General features: G+C 43.0%; 1 protein-coding gene across 1 annotated transcript in view; it reads left to right on the top strand.

The window, feature by feature from the left end:
* TCERG1L (transcription elongation regulator 1 like) overlaps positions 1–21,165 on the top strand; it is a 295,127-nt gene that overhangs the window by 2,161 nt on the left and 271,801 nt on the right. Inside the window, exons 2-3 of the mRNA XM_038743981.1 lie at positions 3,654–3,800; positions 8,903–9,080. Of these exons, the coding sequence (XP_038599909.1) occupies positions 3,654–3,800; positions 8,903–9,080 (325 nt within the window). The remainder of the gene's footprint in view (positions 1–3,653; positions 3,801–8,902; positions 9,081–21,165) is intronic.

Below are 21,165 nucleotides of genomic sequence, written 5' to 3'. Positions count from 1 at the left end.
TATTATCCCTCCTCTCCCAACTCCCCCTGCTTCTGCCATCTGTCCTCCTCCGAGATCCAGCCTCCCACTTCCTCTGGCACCTCACCCTGGGGTCCGGCTGTCTCCCTGTAGCCCCCCACTCAACCTCCACCCTAAAATTCTCTAGCCAGATATAACCAAGGTGCCTCAGCTGGGCAGAAACGAGGCAGCTCCGGAATAAGAGGCAGGAAAGTTGGTCCACGCTGGGAAATCCCGTTCCACATTTCACACATTGGGTAGCGCCTTTTGCGGCCCCGTAGACCCCCAAGATGGAAGACAAAGTTGGGACATCACTGGGGATGGGGGAGTGGATTTCTAGGGGTACCAAATTATCTCTCCAGAGCTGGGGTGAGCTCGAGATCCCTCCTGGAGCCGGGCGCCTGAAGTTAAATACTTCCTTCCTCCTCTCAAACTTCAAGGATAATACTAATAATGATGATGGTATTTGTTAAGCCTTTACTATGTGCCAAGCACCTTACTAAGCGTTGGGGTGGATACGAGAAAATCAGGCTGGATACAGCCCCTGCCCCACTTGGGGTTCACAGTCTTCATCCTTATTTTCCAGATGAGGGAACTGAAGCACAGGAAATGTGCATATATTTATAATTCTATTTATGTATATTGATGCTATTGATGCCTGTTTACTTGCTTTGATGTCTGTCTCACCCCTTCTAGACTGTGAGGTAGGGATTGTCTCTGTTGCCGAATTTCACTTTCCAAGCGCTCAGTAGAGTGCTCTGCACCCAGTAAGCGCTCAATAAATACGATTGAAGGAAGGAATAATTGAAGTGAAGTGATTTGCCCAAGGCCACACAGCAGACAAGTGGCAGAGCAGGGGGATTAGAACTCAGGACCTTCTGACTCCCAGCCGGGTCACTAGAAATCATCATCAATCGTATTTATTGAGCGCTTACTATGTGCAGAGCACTGTACTAAGCTCTTGGAAAGTACAAATTGGCAACATACAGAGACAAATACTTCCAATTCCCATCAGAGCTTGTGGGGGGCAAGGTGAGGGTTTCACGCTGGAAAATAAAACTCAAGACCCACCTTCGGGGGGCGAGGAATGGAACCGAGAGGAAGAGGCCAGCGTTTAGGATAACGAGGTGCTAATCGGTTTTCTTTAACGCCGGCACCCGGACGTTCTTGGGTGAGAAAATCTGTTAATCAGGTATTTTACCTGAGAAGACCCCCCCTGCCTCAGAGAAGCCGAGAATCCCATCAGCAGGGATTCTCCTAAAGGGGCCAATTGGTCTCAGATGTTTAGCAGAACAATCCAGGGAACGGTCATTGATGAATAAACCGTCTGCCAACGATGTGGGCCATCGAATAGCTGGCTCGCTTTCTCCTTGGAGAACAGAAGCCAAATTAGCACCAGCGCTTGGCGACTCGATTTTCTAGTGCAGGGTTAAAATCGTCCTCAATCAATCAATCAATCAATCAATCGTATTTATTGAGCGCTTACTATGTGCAGAGCACTGTACTAAGCGCTTGGGAAGTACAAATTGGCAACACATAGAGACAGTCCCTACCCAACAGTGGGCTCACAGTCTAAAAGGGGGAGACAGAGAACGGAACCAAACATACCAACAAAATAAAATAAATAGAATAGATATGTACAAGTAAAATAAATAAATAGAGTAATGAATATGTACAAACATATATACATATATACAGGTGCTGTGGGGAAGGGAAGGAGGTAAGATGGGGGATGGAGAGGGGAACGAGGGGTTAACCAACATTGGAACAGTTGGTCCTCAACTTGTTAGGAAACACCGACCGCCAATCCCACATCGAGTGGGGAATTTCTTTTTTCTTTGGATTTAGAGTATCGTATAGTGGCTGCTTCGGTTCAAAATCAGTTTTTTAATCAGCAACCCGCCCCCACTTTCATCTCTTACAAACCCTTCCGCCCACACCAACAAAGAAACAAAATTCTCCACGCCTTTGCAACGTTTTTGGGAGGAGGGGACCATTGCCTTGTCGAAATGCTACCACTAGAGGTTTTCAATGTCCAGAAACTACATTTTTTCTGTTGAGCAAGCGGCAAGATTTTAATTTTTCTTCAGGATGGAAGGGGAAGCGAGACGCAAGTATCGATTAAGATACTCATCGTTTAGGATTTATAGTTTTCATCTCTTGGTTTTGTCATTTAAATTAGTTGCGAGGATATAGTGACGAGTGAAAGGAATGACAATAGCAGCAGTTCAAACTAATATTCTTTTTGTCATCTGAAAGCTCAAATAAGCCTTCTGGGTTTAATCACATTGGGTAATTGAAGAACGTTTCAATTATTTACCGTTTCGCAGCCTTTTAAATAGTCGCACCTGCTCGTTTTCACCACCAGCCCTGACTGTATGATTCGACATGGTAACGCTTCAACTCTGAGTTACCCTAGGTTTTCTACTGCAGACACGCTTTCTTTGATGTAGAATTGATTTGCAGTCATGTTTCTTGGAAAACTTTGAGTCTTTACACTCTAGTTGTGTACCTTGAAAAAAAAAATTCTAGTTGGGCTTCTCCAGAAAAGAAGAGACACTTTATTTCCCGGAAAAGATGAAAAATTAGATCAATTTTTTAGGAAGGCTAAGAAATTCAGACAATATCATACTAATGCAATATCTTTTATATTTTTCTAAAGAATTCGAGTTAAAATATGAGTTCTTTGTCATGCTTTTTCTCCCTCTCTTTTTGCCTTTAGTTTAATATTGTCTCTTGGGACACCCAATCGTATTCTGGTGGTTTTAAGGTTGGGAGCAAATTTTTTTGTTTGTTTGTTCGGGTTTTTTTTTTACCTTGACACTGTAGAATTCAGTGTTTAAGACTGACCAGGAAGGGTATTAGCAAGGCTTTGGGGATTTTTTTCCCCATTAAAGATCCTTCACTACAATTAATAAATAATGAATAACGATGGCATATGTTAAGGGATTATTATGTGCCAACCACTGTTCTAAGCGCTGGAGGGGATACAAGGTAATTAGAGAAGAGAAGCAGCGTTGCCTAGTAGAAAGAGCATGGGTCTGGGAAACAGAAGGACCTAGGTTCTAATCCCACTCTTCCACTTGTCTGCTGAGTGACCTGGGGCAAGTCATTTCACTTTTCCGGACCTCAGGTTACCTCATCTGTAAAATGGGGATTAAGATTGTGAGCCCAACGTGAGTCTTGGACTGTGAGCAACCTGATTAGCTTGTAACTATCCCAGAGCTTTGTACAGTGTCTGCTACATGGTAAACCCTTAACAAATACCATTTAAAAAATCACCTTTCATAAGAAAATGCGCTTTGCAGGACGAAACGAATAAAACAAAAATGTCGAATAGAAGGAAAACGATCAGTTCTGGAGAGCATCTAAAGAAAAAAAATAGAAAAAACTGACAGGTACTGATTTTTCATTCATTTATTCAATCGCATTTATTGAGCATTTACTGTGTGCAAAACACTGTACTAAGCGTTTGGTAAGTACAATTCGGCAACAGAGACAATCCCTACCCAACAACGGGCTCATAGTCTAGAAGGGGGAGACAGACAACAAAACAAGTGGACAGGCATCAATAGCATCAGTTTTTCTTTCGAAAAAAAAATCAATTTTTGAAAGAATACATCTCCGATTCGTTTACTTTCCCATTTATTTTCTAGTGGATGTTTGGGACCCATTCTCCAGCTTTGGCCTATTCTCCCTCTTCTAATGTGGAATTGATCCCCATTTTCCCAACCGTGTACAGTTCCACTCCTTACCCTCCTGCTGGGAAAAGTTGGATAGAACAGAGGATTCCTAACTGTAAGGTAATGAAATTAATCATTCATTTGCTTGGATGTGTTCAAATTACTGAAGTGTTGGTTAGTTCTATGATTATAGAAAATCATGTGGTCTTGTAAATTTAGCATATTAACCACTTGCAGCAGTAATTGGCATTTAACTTACTCTAGCACCGAACAATCAAATCTATTTACATACCAGCCAACTCATTTCCTCCTATCTGTAAATTATTTGCATGCCTATCTTCACTGTTAGATTGTAAACTGTGTGAGGAAAGGGATCATGTTTGCTAATGGCATTGTACTTTCCCAAGTGCTTAGCCTCTGCTCTAGACAGTGAAGGTACTCTGAAGCAGCTTGGCCTAGTGGCAAGAGCGTGGCTCAGTGGAAAAAACACGGGCTTGGGAGTCAGAGGTCATGGGTTCAAGTCCTGACTCTGCCAATTGTCAGCTGTGTGACTTTGGGCAAGTCACTTCACTTCTCTGTGCCTCAGTTACCTCATCTATAGAATGGGGATGAAGAATGTGAGCCCCACATGGGACAATCTGATCACCTTGTATCCTCCCCAGCGCTTAGAACAGTGCTTTGCACATAGTAAGTGCTTAACAAATGCCATCATTATTATTATTATTAAGAGCACGGGTTTGGGAGTCAGATGTCATGAATTCATTCATTCAATGGTATTTATTGAGCGCTTACTGTGTGCAGAGCACTATACTAAGCACTTGGGAAGTACAAGTTGGCAACATACAGCGTCCTTATAGCGGGGTCACCTATTCTGGATCCTGGAGTTTGCCCCCTTAGAGAAAGAAGGAAGAGGGTGTTGGGGGGGAACCCCCTGGCTGCTATCCAATCCCGGCTCCACCACTTGTCTGCTGGGTGATCTTTGGCAAGTCGATTCACTTATCTGTGCTTCAATTCCCTCATCTGTAAAATGGGGATGAAGACTGAAGTCCCTGGGTCTCACCTGATTACTGTGTGCAGAGCACTGTACTAAGCATTTGGTAAGTACAATTCGGCAACAGAGACAGCTGATTACCTTATAGATATAAGGTGCTTAGAACAGTGCTTGACACAGAGTAAGAGCTTAACAAATACCATACTTACTCAGTAGATGCCACTGGTCTACTGATATACCATTTCAATAAAAAAATCCTTTCAGATTGAGCCATCGAATGAGAATACCCATGAAGTTTAGAGAAAACTGAAATATTTAGAGCGTGAACTCAAGTAACTAAAATGTCTTTTTCTAGCAGTGGCTTGATTGGCCTTAAACAAAAATTTTCCCAGACATGAAATAGCTCTTATTTAAAATGCTGCCCCTTCAATACCTGAGGGCAATGATTACTGAAGCATGTTTTATTTAAGGATAAAATTGTTAACATTCCTTTTAAGAGCAGTTTCATTTTGTACTTGATAATCCTACTTACTGGTGTTTTGAAGCTACTTTTATAGAATACAAAACTGTACGGCCTAATGGATAGAACATGGACCTGGAGTTGGAAGGACCCGGGTGCTAATCCCATCTGTGCCATATGTCTGCTGTATGACCTTGAGCGAGTCCCTTCAATCAATCAATCAATCGTATTTATTGAGCACTTACTGTGTGCAGAGCACTGTACTAAACGCTTGGGAAGTACAAGTTGGCAACATATAGAGACGGTCCCTACCCAACGGTGGGCTCACAGTCTAGAAGGGGGAGACAGAGAACAAAACAAAGCATATTAATAAAATAAATAGAATAGATATGTACAAGTAAAATAAATAAATAAATAGAGTAATTAATACGTACAAACATATATACATATATACAGGTGCTGTGGAGAAGTAAAGGAGGTAAGACGGGGTGATGGAGAAGGGGTCGAGGGGGAGAGGAAGGAAGGGGCTCAGTCTGGGAAGGCCTCCTGGAGGAGGTGAGCTCTCAGTAGGACCTTGAAGGCAGGAAGAGAGCTAGCTTGGCGGATGGGCAGAGGGAGGGCATTCCAGGCCAGGGGGAGGACGTGGGCTGGGGGGCGACGGCGGGACAGGCGAGAACGAGGTAAGGTGAGGAGATTAGCGGCAGAGGAGTGGAGGGTGCGGGCTGGGCTGTAGAAGGAGAGAAGGGAGGTGAGGTAGGAGGGGGAGAGGTGATGGACAGCCTTGAAGCCCAGGGTGAGGAGTTTCTGCTTGATGCGCAGATTGATTGGTAGCCACTGGAGATTTTTGAGGAGGGGAGTGATATGCCCAGAGCGTTTCTGGACAAAGACAATCCGGGCAGCAGCATGAAGTATGGATTGAAGTGGGGAGAGACACAAGGATGGGAGATCAGAGAGAAGGCTGATGCAGTAGTCCAGACGGGATAGGATGAGAGCTTGAACGAGCAGGGTAGCAGTTTGAATGGAGACGAAAGGGCGGATCTTGGCAATGTTGCGGAGCTGAGACCAGCAGGTTTTGGTGACGGCTTGGATGTGAGGGGTGAATGAGAGAGCGGAGTCGAGGATAACACCGAGGTTGCGGGCTTGTGAGATGGGAAGGATGGTAGTGCTGTCAACAGTCATGGGAAAGTCAGGGAGAGGGCAGGGTTTAGGAGGGAAGACAAGGAGTTCCGTCTTGGACATGTTGAGTTTTAGGTGGCGGGAAGACATCCAGATGGAGATGTCCTGAAAGCAGGAGGAGATGCAAGCCAGGAGGGAGGGGGAGAGAGCAGGGGTAGAGATGTAGAATTGAGTGTCATCAGCATAGAGATGATAGTTGAAGCTATGGGAGCGAGTGAGGTCACCAAGGGAGAGAGTGTAGATCGAGAACAGAAGGGGAACAAGAACTGAACCTTGGGGAACCCCCACAGTAAGGAGATGGGAGGGGGAGGAGGAGCCTGCAAAAGAGACTGAGAATGAACGACTGGAGAGATAAGAGGAGAACCAGGAGAGGACGGAGTCTGTGAAGCCAAGGTTGGATAGCGTGTTGAGGATGACACCAAGGTTGCGGGCTTGTGAAACAGGAAGGATGGTAGTGGCGTCAACAGTGATGGGAAAGTCAGGGAGAGGGCAGGGTTTGGGAGGGAAGACAAGGAGTTCAGTCTTGGACATGTTGAGTTTTAGGTGAAGGGCAGACATCCAGATGGAGATGTCCTGAAGGCAGGAGGAGATGCGAGCCTGGAGGGAAGGGGAGAGAGCAGGGACAGAGATATAGATTTCACTTCTGTGGGCCTCAGTTTCCTCATCTGCAAAATAATAATAATGATGATGATATTTGTTAAGCACTTACTATGTGCCAAGCACTGTTCTAAGCACAGGGGTAGATACAAGCGTGGCTCAGTGGAAAGAGCCCAGGCTTTGGAGTAAGGGGTCATGGGTTCAAATCCCCGCTCTGCCAACTGTCAGCCGTGTGACTTTGGGCAAGTCACTTAACTTCTCTGTGCCTCAGTTACCTCATCTGGAAAATGGGGATTAAGACTGTGAGCCCCATGTGGGACAACCTGATCACCTTGTAACCTCCCCAGTGCTTAGAACAGTGCTTTGCACATAGTAAGCTCTTAACAAATACCATCATTATAGAGAAGCAGCACGACTCAATGTAAAGAGAATGGGCTTTGGAGTCAGAGGTCATGGGTTCAAATCCTGGCTCTGCCAAATGTCAGCTGTGTGACTTTGGGCAAGTTACTTCACTTCTCTGTGCCTCAGTTGCCTCATCTATAAAATGGAGATTAAGACTGTGAGCCCCCGTGGGACAACCTGATCACCTTGTAACCTCCCCACTGCTTATAACAGTGCTTTGCACATAGTGAGCGCTTAATAAATGCCATTATTATTATTATTATACAAGATAATTAGATTGTCCCACATGGGGCTTACAGTCTTAATCCCCATTTTCCTGATGAGGTAACTGAGGCAAAGAGAAGTGAAGTGATTGGCCCAAAATCACACAGTGACAAGTGGCAGAGCCAGGATTAGAACCAATCAGCTCTTACTCCTAAACCCATGCTCTTTCCACTAAGCCACGCTCCTTCTTGATGGGGAATAACACTGTGAACCCCATATGGGACAGGGACTGTGTCCAAAGAAATTTTGGCTTCTAACTACTCCAGCACTTAGTGTGAGTCCGTTGTTGGGTAGGGACCATCTGTATATGTTGCCGACTTGTACTTCCCAAGCACTTAGTTCAGTGCTCTACACACAGTAAGTGCTCAATAAATACAATTGAATGAATACTGTCTGGCCCAAAGTAAGCACATAACAAGCACCATATTAAAAAACTAGAAATGATCCTCTGAGTGGGATTCACCATGCTAAGAATTTAGATTAGCATCACAGTAGCAAGACATATGTACCTTGCAGTCAAAGAACTTATAATTGAATACGGGAGTCAGTGAAATCCAAAAAGAGCTAGGGAAAAAAAAAGCAGGTAGTTATGCAAACCCAAAAAGATGATGTCATTTGCTAAGTGTTTCCTATGTCCAGACCCTACTAAGCTCTGGGGAGGATATGAGCAAATCAAATTGGAAACCGTCCCTGCCCCATCTGTTGCTCACCATCTCAATCCACATTTTACAGATGAGGAAACTGAGGCCCAGAGAAGTAAAGGGACTTGTCCAAGGCCACACAGCAGACAAGAGGAGAACCCGGGAACGAAAGATAAAAATGTTGAATGAATGACTGAATTGAATCTAATTGAATATAAACACATGCATAGGTGCATGAAATCTGAAGCTAGAAATCTATCAAAAGTACTAAGGGTGTCCCAGAGGTGGATCAATCAATCCATCAATTGCATTTTTCGACTGCTTAATTTTATATTCTAAGGACTCGAGAGAATATAAAAGAGGGAGTCGAAAAGATCTCTGGGGTGAAGGAGTTTGCAATTTAGTGAGGGAGCCAGAGTTTAAAGTGAATCAGAGATAACAGTATACAGTCATGTCCATAAGTGCTTGTGGTGTCAGTTTATTTTTTCACCCTCTATTTTAGAATGATTCCACAGTAAGCACACCATTTATCAAGTCAGGAGAGTAAGTGGCCATGATTGCAAGCCATTCAGAAGTAGGCATTCTGCTCGCTGTCTTATGTAAAAGTCCCTGAAATATCTTATGTAAGAGTTCCTGAAATATCAACTCTCACTTCAAAGTTTTCAGGTCATTTTTTTTTTCTCTTGGGCAGATATATTTCAATAACGCGTTTGCTCTGGATTCAGCATGGACTCCTCCTGAGGACTCAAGACCCTTCCAAGGTCATGAGACGCCTCATTTGTTCCCTCATCTGGCTGTGGCAATCACAAGTTCAACTCCCACTGCCAGACCTCTCCCTGCAGTGAGATTAATGCCACAATCCAGAACAGGTTGGTACTAAAACCATGATGGTGAGTTGAATGGAATGCTTATTTACCCTCCCATTGATCAGCCCTTGGCTTTAAGGATAGCAACATCTTCTTCCTTTTCCTTTTTTTTTTGGGTGGGGGGGTAATGCAAAATCTCGAGAAGTAGCTTGTCTTAATGGAAAGAGTGCAGAGCAGGTTAGTACTAAACCATGATGCTCAGTTGGTCACACTATTTGCTCTCCCATTGATCAGTGCTTGGCTTTAAGGATACCAACGTGCTCTTTTTTTTGTTTTGGGGTTCTTTTTGGTACTGAAATATCTAGAGAAGCAGTGTGGTTTTTGAAAAAAGTAGGGGCCCGGGCATCAGGAAGCCTGGTTTCTAATCCCAGCTCCGCCACTGGTCTGCTGTTTGACTGTGAGCAAGTTACTTAACATCTCTGTTTTTCTCATCTGTAAAATAGGGATCCAATACACGTTCTCTCTCCCTCTCAGACTGTGAGCCCCATGTGGGACAGGGACTGTATCTGATCTGCTTGCATGGCTCAGGGGAAAGAGCACGGGCTTGGGAGTCATAGGTTCAAATCCCGGCTCCACTGCTTGTCAGTGTGTGACTTTGGGCAAGTCACTTGACTTCTCCGTACCTCAGTTACCTCACCTGGAAAATGGGGATTAAGATTGTGAGCCCCACATGGGGCAACCTGATCACCTTGTATCCTCCCCGGTGCTTAGAACAGTTCTTTGCACCTAATAAGCACTTAACAAATACAAAAATTATTATTATTTTATTACCCTGGGGTTGAGTTCAGTGTTTTATAGATAAGTGCTTAACAAATACTATTATTGTTATTATCATGATCGTCCTCTCATGCCTCAGTAAAACAAAATGATCTCATCAAAGTCACCATGGCCCACAAGAAGAAATTCAGTCTAAAACTCTGGTATTGCCCACAGGTGTTTTTGAACTTGTGATTTAAGTTACACCTGAGAAGCTATTTGGGTAAAATTTTAACACCAGCCTTCTATTTTTAGAATCTCTTCTTGTAGGATGATAGATTTTCACTGGGGATACTGATTGGTGAACCAACTCATCAGTGCTAATTTATGTGGAACAATAAGCATGAAATAACTTTTATCAATCTGCATAACCCAAGTTTGGTTTAGGTGTGGCAGAGATTTGCATTTTCAGAATTCTTCATCATCCTTGGAATTTTAGATTAAGGGGAAAGAGGCTGTCTTGAAGATGGATTTGCTGCCTTTGAATGGTGGCGACATGAAATAAAACTTGAACCCAAGATACATTAATCATATTAATACAGTAGTAAATCTTAAGCTAAAAGCTGATAATGTTTGTCTATTCGGTGATAGAAAAGCTCACTAATTGTATGAATTTTGAAATTGAGTTAAAACCAATTTTTAACAAGAACTAGCATGGCCTAGTTGATAGAGCATGCATCTGGGAGTCAGAAGGACCTGGGTTTTAATTGCGGTTCCACCATGTGTCTGCTGTGTGACCTTGGGCAAGTCACTTCACCTCTCTTGGCCTCAATTACTTCATCTGTAAAATGGAGATTAAGTTTTGTGAGCCCCAAGTGGGACATGGACTGTGTCGAATGTGATTTGCTTAAGTCTACCTTAGCATTTAGTACTTGTCCCACAGTAAGCAATTAACAAAAACCATAAAATAAAATAAAACAAAACCCCCCAAAAACCTGTAACCTTATCCCCTAGACTGCACAATCATTGTGAACAGAGAACGTTTCAATGAACTCTGTTAGAGTGTACCCTCCCAAGTGCTTAACTTAGTACAGTAAGTCCTCAATACATATGATTAATTGAATATTGATTAACCAGGGAACCATGCCAGAATACATAAACTCCTTTGATTATGGGATATCGTCAGTGCTTTGGGATGACATTGCTGCAGGGTGAATTCCTTCATTGTCAAGTCGTGCTAATGTTTAAAGAAAACGCCTTAGAGGTCCCTGGTGAAAGGAAAATGTTCAGATGCTCAAAGAGTTTCAGAGATATCAGGGTCGGAAAACTCATTCAGGCTTATGTCCACACACTTAGGCAGTAGATGGGGACAGAAAATAGGCAAACTTGATTTGAAGGTCCGATGATTTCAATTACTCTCTTTCACTCCTTAAAATACCCCAGAGAAAGTAAGCTGAAAAGACTCTTAACAAATTGATTTGTGCCTGGAAGGAAATAATAACAATAATAACAATGGTATTTCTTGAGCACTACTATGTGCTGGTCACTGTTCTAGGAGCTGGGGTAGTACAAGTTAATCAGGTTGTGAGCCCCCTGTGGGTGGCTCAATCCCCACTTTGCAGATGAGGAAACTGAGGCACAGAGAAATGAAGTGACTTGCCCAAGGTCACACAGCAGACAAGTGGTGGAGCAGGGATTAGAACTCATGTCCTCTGACTCCCAAGCCCGTGCTCTTGCCACTAGGCCATGCTGCTTTTCACACATCCAAGGCCAAGAAACAGATGCTCTAAACTTCTTGAATTTTTCTAGAGTCCAATTGCAGATATCAGCAGGTAAGGTGAAAGTCTTCCAGATTTCAATGGAAGGAGTCAGAGAAGATCCATAGAGATATGGCTTATTTTTAAGCTTTTGATATCATGCCTTTATCTTTTGGAGGGACCCAACATGAAAATGGAATAGTTTGACCAGAACCAGAAGAATATAGTTGAAACACAATTTTAAAATGATGGCCTAAAATTGGAGAAGATAAAGCTAAAGCTGAACTCCATTTAGATGGTATTTGGGGAACATTTTGAAAAAACAAGCCTAATCTGTTCTTTAAAGGCACAAGAGACCACTAAGCACTTCAAACCAATTCAAGAAAGGATCACAATGCTTTTGAGAACATAAAATAATTTCTGGATCCATTATGGAGTAAATGTATAGACGGACTATAATCCAAAAATGTGTGGAAATTTAGTAATGAGAGAATTCCTTCCCAAGTGGGGCTAACTCAAGGAGTATGAGGCCCAAACATGCCTTAAACATGAAATCAATCCTTAAAACATCTTGGATGGTTCCACATAGAGGAAAAATTTAAGGTAAAAACAATGAATATGGTGTCACAATGAAGACGGATTCGACTCCACTTATTTTAAAAATGAGTCTGCTTGGTGATGCTTCAGAATGGGATTTTCCAAGCAGGTTTTATTTATAATGATCAGACTGTGAGTAAAATACCAGTTCAATTTTCAGTACCATCTCTTTTTCAGTTCATGCACAGTTGACCAGCTCGATAGTCAAGGACAGTCTAAATACAAAATTTAAAAATGCAAATTCTAGTGGATATTTTCTAAAAAGCGATGCTCTAGTAATGATGACTGTGCTTCTAGGTTGTTCTTTTTTCCAGGAATTTGGTGATCGTGGTTACAACTAGAGTAGTTGAATTCTGTGGCCAAAACCATCATCATAACATCCTGAATTTGGAGCAGAGATTTCCCTCAGGTTTTCATGCAGGAATACACGCTCATTAAGGCCAGAACCCAGTTGGCTTGTGTCAAGTGGGGAGTTTGTATGAAATTGAATACATGACCTCTGGCAAAACAATACTGTATGTTTTTCTCTATGTGGTTTTTGCTGGAGCAGGTGTTATCGGTAATTGGCAGGCCACTGGTGAAGGTCCTGTGGGGTGATTATGGTTGCAGGGGAGATTGTGAAACTACATATAAGGTAGCTTTGGGAGGGCTGGTGGAAATAGATTCTCCTCTGTAATTTTTACCCCGAATACATTTCCTCAATTCTGGCTATAGGCATTGGATCTGGTCCTAATTTCTACATTCACCCCAACTTCTGCAGAAACAACTGCTCTCCCAAGTGCTTAGTAAAGTACTCTGCACACAGCAAGTGCTCAATAAATATCACTGAATGAACTACTGGAGGAAGAAAGTATCTTTCCCCTCATCCATTTGCTTTTGAACCACGCTCTCTTGATAGGCAAGGGGCATAAAAGATTCCCCAGAGAATTTTTGTGGACAGAGTGTGAGGGTTCGTCTCTCACACCTGAAGAGGTAGTGTGGTCTAGTGGAAAGAGCACGGGCTTGGGAGTCAGAGGTCATGGGTTCTAATCCTGGTTCCACCACTTCTCAGCTGTGTGACTTTGGGCAAGTGACAACTTCTCTGTGCCTCAGTTACCTCATCTGTAAAATGGGGATTAAGACTGTGAGCCCTATGTGGGACAATCTGATTACCTTGTATCTATGCCAGTGCTTAGAACAATGTTTGGCACATAGTAAGTGCTTAAAAAATACCTTCATTATTATTATTATTATTATCCTGGCTCTGCCATTTGTCTGCTGAGTGACCTTGAACAAGTTCTTTATCTGTGCCTGAGTTTCCTTATCTATGAAAGAGCTTAGGACAGTGCTCTGCACACAGGAAGCACTCAATAAATATGATTGAATGAATGAATGAAATAGGGATTAAATCTGCCTCAATCCATCCATCAATTTTCCCTCCAATTTAGACTGTTAGCCCCACAGTGATTGTGTCCAACCTTGTACCTAACCCAGGGTTTAGAATGGTGCTTGGCACATAGTAAGTGCTTAACAAGAAATAGTAACAATTATTATTATTATGCTCCCTGTCTCACCATCCAAGAACCAAAGGATGACTCTGAGCTTATTGTGGGCAGGGAATGTCACTGTTTATTGTTGCATTTTACTTTCTCGAGTGTACAATACAATGCTCTGCACACAGTGAGTGCTTAATAAATACGATTGAATGAATGAATGAATGAATGAATGAGTCTACTTTTTCTATTAGAAAGAGCAGGCGCTGTAGAGTACCTGGATTCTAATTCCAGCTCTGCCACCTACCTGCTGTGTGAATTTGGGCAAATCCCTTAACTTCTCTGTGGCTCAGTTTCCTCAACTATAAAATGGAGTTTCAATACCACTGCTCCCGTCTAGATAGACGTTGAACCACAAGCGGGACAGAGACTGTGTCTGACCTAAGTATATTGGATCTATCACTCTGCTGAGTTCAGTACTTGGCAGATAGGCATCTAGTACAGTAAAAGTTTGAAAAATAGTGTACAGTAAGAATTTAACAAATACTACCATTATTATTATCCACTTTCTTCCATTTTCTCTTCCACCTGGTGCTCTCATAAAGACTTGGTTTCTAATAATAATAATGCTATCTGTTAAGCACTTACTGTGTTTCAAGTACTGTTCTAACAGCTGAGGTAGATACAAGCTAATCAAGTTGGATTCAGTCAGTCCCTGTCCCATATGGGACCAAGTGCTTAGTACAGTGCTCTGCACAGAGTAAGTGCTCAATAAATACGATTGAATGAATGAATATGGGGCTCACAATCTTAATCCCCATTTTCCAGATGAGGTAACTGAGGCCCAGAGAAGTTAAGTGACTTGCCCAAAGTCACACAGTTGACAGTTGGCAGATCCGGGATTTGAACCCATGACCTCTGACTCCAAAGCCCAGGCTCTTTCCACTGAGCCACACTGCTTCTATAGATATGTCCATAAATAATAATAATAATGGCTATTATTAAGCACTTACCATGTACAATGCACTGTTCTAAGTGCTGGGGAGGTTACAAGGTGATCAGGTTGTCCCACGAAGGGCTCACAGTCAAACCCCCTTTTACAGACGAGGTAACTGAGGCACAGAGAAGTTAAGTGACTTGCCCAAAGTCACACAGCTGACAATTGGCAGAGCTGGGATTTGAACCCGTGACCTCTGACTCCAAATGCCGTGGTGAAAGTACCAAATGCCCAAAGCTCATGGATCCAAGTGTGTGGATGACACGAAAGGGAGATGTTTTGTATCCAGTATGTGCTCAATAAATAAACGATTGAATGAGTGAATGAAAGATAGAACTGGGGAAAAGAGGGCTTAATCAGGGAAGGCCCCTTGGAGGAATTTAATATGTGCGAATACTCTCTTCAGTTGGTTTGGCCTGAAAAAATAGAATTCTGTTTTCACTGAGATTCTTCTTACTCGCATATAACTTCCCAAGTGCTTAGTACAGTGCTCTGCACATAGTAAGTGCTCAATAAATGCGAATAAATGAATTAATGAATGAATATAAAATAATTATCAATAATAATAATGATGGTATTTGTTAAGCACTTACTATGTGCAAAGCACTGTTCTAAGCTCTGGGGGGATACAAGGTGATCAGGTTGTCCCACGTGGGGCTCACAGTGTTAATCCCCATTTCACAGATGAGGAAACTGAGGCACAGAGAAGTTAAGTGACTTGCCCAAAGTCACACAGCTGACAATTGGCAGAGTCGGGATTTGAACCCATGGCCTCTGACTCCAAATCCCGTGCTCTTTCCACTGAGCCACGCTGCTTCTCTATTCACACCCTTTAAATTTGCTCTATATGGAGCAGAAGCTGTGTTAAAGTGCATTACCATGTTTCTACCCCCAGCACTTCGCATACAGTAAATGCTTAATAAATGTTGTAGTTTTTTATTACTTTATAAAATTAAATTAACTTGTGTTTACAAATCAACATTCAAGTTTCTTTAGATTTAACCCACCTATCTTATCTCCCATCCTTATTAGAGAGATAAATTAAAGAGATTTTTTTTGTGGGGGTATGGTGCTTAATAGAAAAACCACGTAATGCAGAATCACTGAAGACACATTCATTCAATCATTCATTCATTCATTCAGTCGTATTTATTGAGTACTTACTGTGTTCAGAGCACTGTACTAAGCACTTTGAAAGTACAATTCAGCAACAGAGACAATCCCTACCCAACAACGGGCTCACCGTCTAGAAGGGGGAGGCAGACAACAAAACAAGTAAATAGGCATCAATAGAAATAAATTGCATTATATATGAATCATTGATAAAATAAATAGAATAATAAATACATATACATATATATACAAGTGCTGTGGGGCGTGGGGGGGGCAATGGGGAGGGGAGAAGGAGCAGAGGACAAGGAGGGCTTAGTCTGGGAAGGCCTTCTGGAGGAGGTGAGTTTTCAGTAGGGCTTTGAAGGGGGCAATCCTATATACTGAGCGCTAAGCACACATGACAGGCTGGTGATGGGTAGAGCAAAATATAAGTCTGGGGTTTGAATTAGAGAATCTTTTTTTAATGGAGGATAACTGTGCGTTACATAAATGAAATTTGGCATTTGGAGAATGGGGATTCCTAGTAATATCATCCGAGTCACTGGGTGGAGGTTTGATCAAAGGAAAAAAAAAAGGCTTAGATTTTTAGGAGAGAAATCACAGCAGTGATTCAGATAATGACTTAAAAACATGATGTCTGGGACCTGAGGGTGAGGAAAGTTACTCACGGAGGGGTTGTAAAGATGAATGGGAGCCTGAGTTTGTACCGGGAAAAAGAGCGGGAAATGAGGCTGTTGTTTACAGTACCGAAAAACAGAAAGTTCAAGAAAATTGAGCAAAAACCCTCAATAATCTCCCAGCGGCACTCTTAGTTGCAGTGGGTATCTGTGTGAAATGCAAGGGTGACGATGAAACATCTCTCTCCACATACTTAATCTCGTTGCAGTTTAGATAGCATATTGGATGTCTGATAAAATCATGTGCCACAGAACAAAATTAAGGAAAATAGAGATAATAGTGTGACTTGGTGGAAAGAGCATGGGCTTGGTGGAAAGAGCACGGGCTTGGGAGTTAGAGGTCGTGGGTTCTAATCCTGACTCCACCAATTGTCTGCTGTGTGACCTTGGGCAAGTCACTTAACTTCTCTGGGCTTCAGTTCCCCCATCTGTAAAATGGGGTTGAAGACTGTGAGCCCCAGGTGGGACAACCTGATTATCTTGTATCTACCCCAGCGCTTAGAACAGTGCTTGGCACATAGTAAGCACTTAACAAATACCTTCATTATTATAATAATTATTATTAATAATAAAGGTATTTATTAAGCGCTTATTATGTGCCAAGCACTGAACTAAGTGTTGGGGTGGTTATAAGTAAATCTCATGAAGGAATCTGGGATAGCTAAGGTTAAAAGTAAAAGAGGTCCCCAGAGGGAATGATATTAATGATGAGGATCATGATGATGACAGTCATTATTATTCCTACTATTACTAATAATAGCAATGTGGCATTTGCCAAGTGCTTACAGATGATACCTCAAACTAAACATGTTCGAAATAGATCTTATCTTCCCATCCAAGCCCTGTACTCCCCGATCTTGTCCATCACTGTGGACAGTATCACTATCCTCCCTAGAATAATCATAATAATACTAATGATGGTATTTGTTAAGCGCTTCCTATGTGCCAAGCACTGTTCTAAGTGCTGGGGTAGATACAAGGTAATCAAATTGTCCCATGTGGGTCTCACAGTCTTCATCCCCATTTTACAGATGAGGTGACTGAGGCACAGAGAAGTTAAGTGACTTGCCCAAAGTCACACAGCTGATAAGTATAGGGGCTGGGATTAGTATAGGGGCTGGGATGACACCAAAGCCCGTGCTCTTTCCACTAAGTCACTCTGCTTCTCCTATCTCACAAGCCCATGACCTTGGCAGTAGGTCAACTCGTCTCTCTTCTACAACCCAAGTATTTGATCTGTCACCAAATCCTGTTGATTCTGCCTTTACATAATTCACAAATTACATCCAAACTGCCTCTACACTGAATCGAGCAGTTATCCTAAGAGAAGCAGCGTGGCTCAGTGGAAAGAGCCCGGGCTTTGGAGTCAGAGGTCATGGGTTCAAATCCCAGCTCCGTCAATTGTCAGCTGTGTGACTTTGGGCAAGTCACTTTACTTCTCTGGGCTTCAGTTCCCTCATCTGTAAAATGGGGATTAAGACTGTGAGCCCCCCGTGGGACAACCTGATCACCTTGTAAACTCCCCAGCTCTTAGAACAGTGCTTTGCACACAGTAAGTGCTTAATAAATGCTATCATTATTATTATTATTATTATCACCCAGACTGCTGCATCAGCCTTCTCACTGACCTTCCTGCCTCCTGACTCTCCTCACTCCAGTACATACTTCGCTCTGCTGCCTGGATCATTTTGCTAAAAATAAAGATTCGGTTCATGTTTCCCCACTCCTCAAGAACCTCCAGCGGTTGCCCATCCACCTCCACATCAAACAGAAACTCCTCACTGTCGGCTTTAAAGCAGTCAATCACTTTGGCCCTTCCTAGCTCACCTCACTACTCTCTTACTACAATTCGGCCCTCACACTCCGCTCCTCTAGCTCCAGCCTTCTCACTGAACTCCAACCTCATCTATCTCACTACTGACCCCTTTCCCACATCCTCCCCTCCCTGTATGTCAGACCCCAACTCTGCCCACCTTCAAAGCCTAATTAAGGCCACATTCCCTCCAGGAGGCCTTCCCTGATTCAGCCCTCTTTGGACCCCCTCTCCTTTCTGTGTTGCCTGTGAACTTAGATCTATATCCTCCGAGTACTTGATATTCACCCCACCCTCAGCCCCACAGCACATATGTCCATATCCATAATTTATTTAATTAGTGTCTCTCTCCCCCTCTAGAATGTAAGCTTCTTGTGCACTTACATGTATACCATCTTCACTGTATATTACTGCCCCAAGTGCTTTGTATAATAATAATAATAATGGCATTTATTAAGCACTTACTATATGCAAAGCAATGTTCTAAGTTCTGGGGAGGTTACAAGGTGATCAGATTGTCCCACAGGGGGCGCACAGTCTTCATCCCATTTTACAGATGAGGGAACCGAGGCCCAGAGAAGTGAAGCGACTTGCCCAAAGTCACACAGCTGACAATTGGCAGAGCTGGGATTTGAACCCATGACCTCTGACTCCAAAGCCCCTGCTCTTGCCACTGAGCCACGCTGCTTCTCCAGTGTACAGTGGCTGTACACAGTACAGTGGTTGGCCCACAGTAAACACTCAATCAGTACCACTAATTTTTTTTTTTTTATGGCATTTGTTCAGCTCTGATTATGTGCCAGTCTCTGGGGTAGATATATGTTTGTCATGTTGGATATAGCCCCTGTCTTGCATTGGGCTCACAGTCTTATCCCCATTTTACAGATGAGGTAACTGAGACACAGGGGAAGTGAAGTGACTTGCCCAAGTTTACACAGCTGACAAGTGGCAGAGCTGGGATTAGAACCCAGGTCCTTCTGACTTCCAGGACCATTCTCTATCCACTAGGCCACGACTGACTGACTGATTGAGGACACTGAGGGAGAGAGAGGTTTCCAACTTGCCCAAAGACACACAGCAGGCAAGTGGTAGTGTCAAGACTAGAGCCCAAGTATACTGTCTGCTAGTACTGCTAGTAGAGAAGCAGCATGGCTCAGTGGAAAGAGCACGGGCTTTAGAGTCAGAGGTCATGGGTTCAAATCCCGGCTCCGCCACTTGTCAGCTGTGTGACTTTGGGCAAGTCACTTCACTTCTCTGGGCCTCAGTTCCCTCATCTGTAAAATGGGGTTGAAGACTGTGAGCCTCCTGTGGGACAACCTGATCACCTTGTAACCTCCCCAGTGCTTAAAACAGTGCTTGGCACATAGTAAGCACTTAATAAATGCCATCATTATTATTATTACTATTACTTTGCTCTGTCCATTAGACCACATTGCCTCACCACATGATGTGATGGGATGCATTCTGGGATGGAAAAAAAAATATGTAACTAGATCTTACCAAATATGTTAGTGATACTCCCTCCCAAGACCTTGGACGCTTACTGTGTGCAGATCACTGTATTAAGAGCTTGGGAGAGTACAATATAACAATATAACAGACAAAATTCCCTGCCCACAGCTAGCTTACAGTCTACAAGTGTTCTGTACAGAATATGTCCTACTTAGACCATGAGCTCCATGCGGGACAGGGACTGTGTCCAAACTAATTGACCTGTACCTATCCCAGTGCTTAGAACAGTGTTTGAACTATAGTAAGCGTTTAACAGATACCATAAAAAAAGTACCCACCAAATAGCACTGACTGAATATCATGCCACAATGAACTTGTGATCTCAATGGGTAGGTATCTTTATGGCTTTTCTTTTTTCATTCATTCATTCATTCATTCATTCATTCAATAGTACTTATTGAGTGCTTACTGTGTGCAGACCAATGTCCTAAGTGCTTGGGAAGTACAAATCGGCAACCTATAGAGACGGTCCCTACCCAACAATGCGCTCACATTTAAGCTAGGTTCTGCAAGGTAAAAACAACTGTGGGGAAAAGTTATGTTCTCAGCAGCTGCATTATCATCATCATCAATCGTATTTATTGAGTGCTTACTGTGTGCAGAGCACTGTACTAAGCGCTTGGGAAGTACAAGTTGGTAACATAATTTACAAGGAACACTTAGACACCACTGAACCATTGTGGACGTTGTGATTCCTATATTGTAGGTTCTAATATTGTAATAATAATAGTAATAATAATGGCATTTGTTAAGTGCTTACTATGTGCCAAGCACTGCTCTAAGTGCTGGGGAGATACAAGGTAATCAGGTTGTCCCACGTGGAGCTCACAGTCTTAATCCCTATTTTACAGATGAGGTAAATGGGGCCCAGAGAAGTTAAGTGACTTGCCCAAAGTCACACAGCTGACAAGTGGCGGAGCCGGGATTTGAACCCATGATGAAGGGAAGATAAGGAGTTCAGTCTTGGACGTATTGAGTTTTAGATGGTGGGCAGACCTCCAGTTGGAGGTGTCCTGAAGGCAGGAGGAGACATGAGCCTGGAGGGAGGGAGAGAGAGCAGGGGCAGAGATGGAGATTTGGGTGGCATCAGCGTAGAGATGATAGTTGAAGCCATGGGAGCGAATGAGGTCACCAAGGGAGTGAGTGTAGATAGAGAACAGAAGGCGACCAAGAACTGACCCTTGAGGAACCCCTACAGTAAGGGGATGGGAGGGGGAAGAGGAGCCCACAAAGAACACTGTACTAAGTACATTGTACTAAGCACTAGGAGGAATGCAATAGATAGGCAGTGCAGATATTCTGTTGCATTGTACTCTCCCAATCATTATCATCAATCGTATTTATTGAGCACTTACTATGTGCAGAGTACTGTCCCAATCACTTAGATCAATGCTCTGAACATAGTAAGGGCTCCATAAATACCACGGATTGATTGACAGTACTTATGTGCATAT

Source organism: Tachyglossus aculeatus, chromosome 3 (assembly GCF_015852505.1).
Source record: "Tachyglossus aculeatus isolate mTacAcu1 chromosome 3, mTacAcu1.pri, whole genome shotgun sequence".
NCBI lineage: Eukaryota > Metazoa > Chordata > Mammalia > Monotremata > Tachyglossidae > Tachyglossus > Tachyglossus aculeatus.
This window is presented reverse-complemented; position numbering and strand designations above follow the sequence as displayed.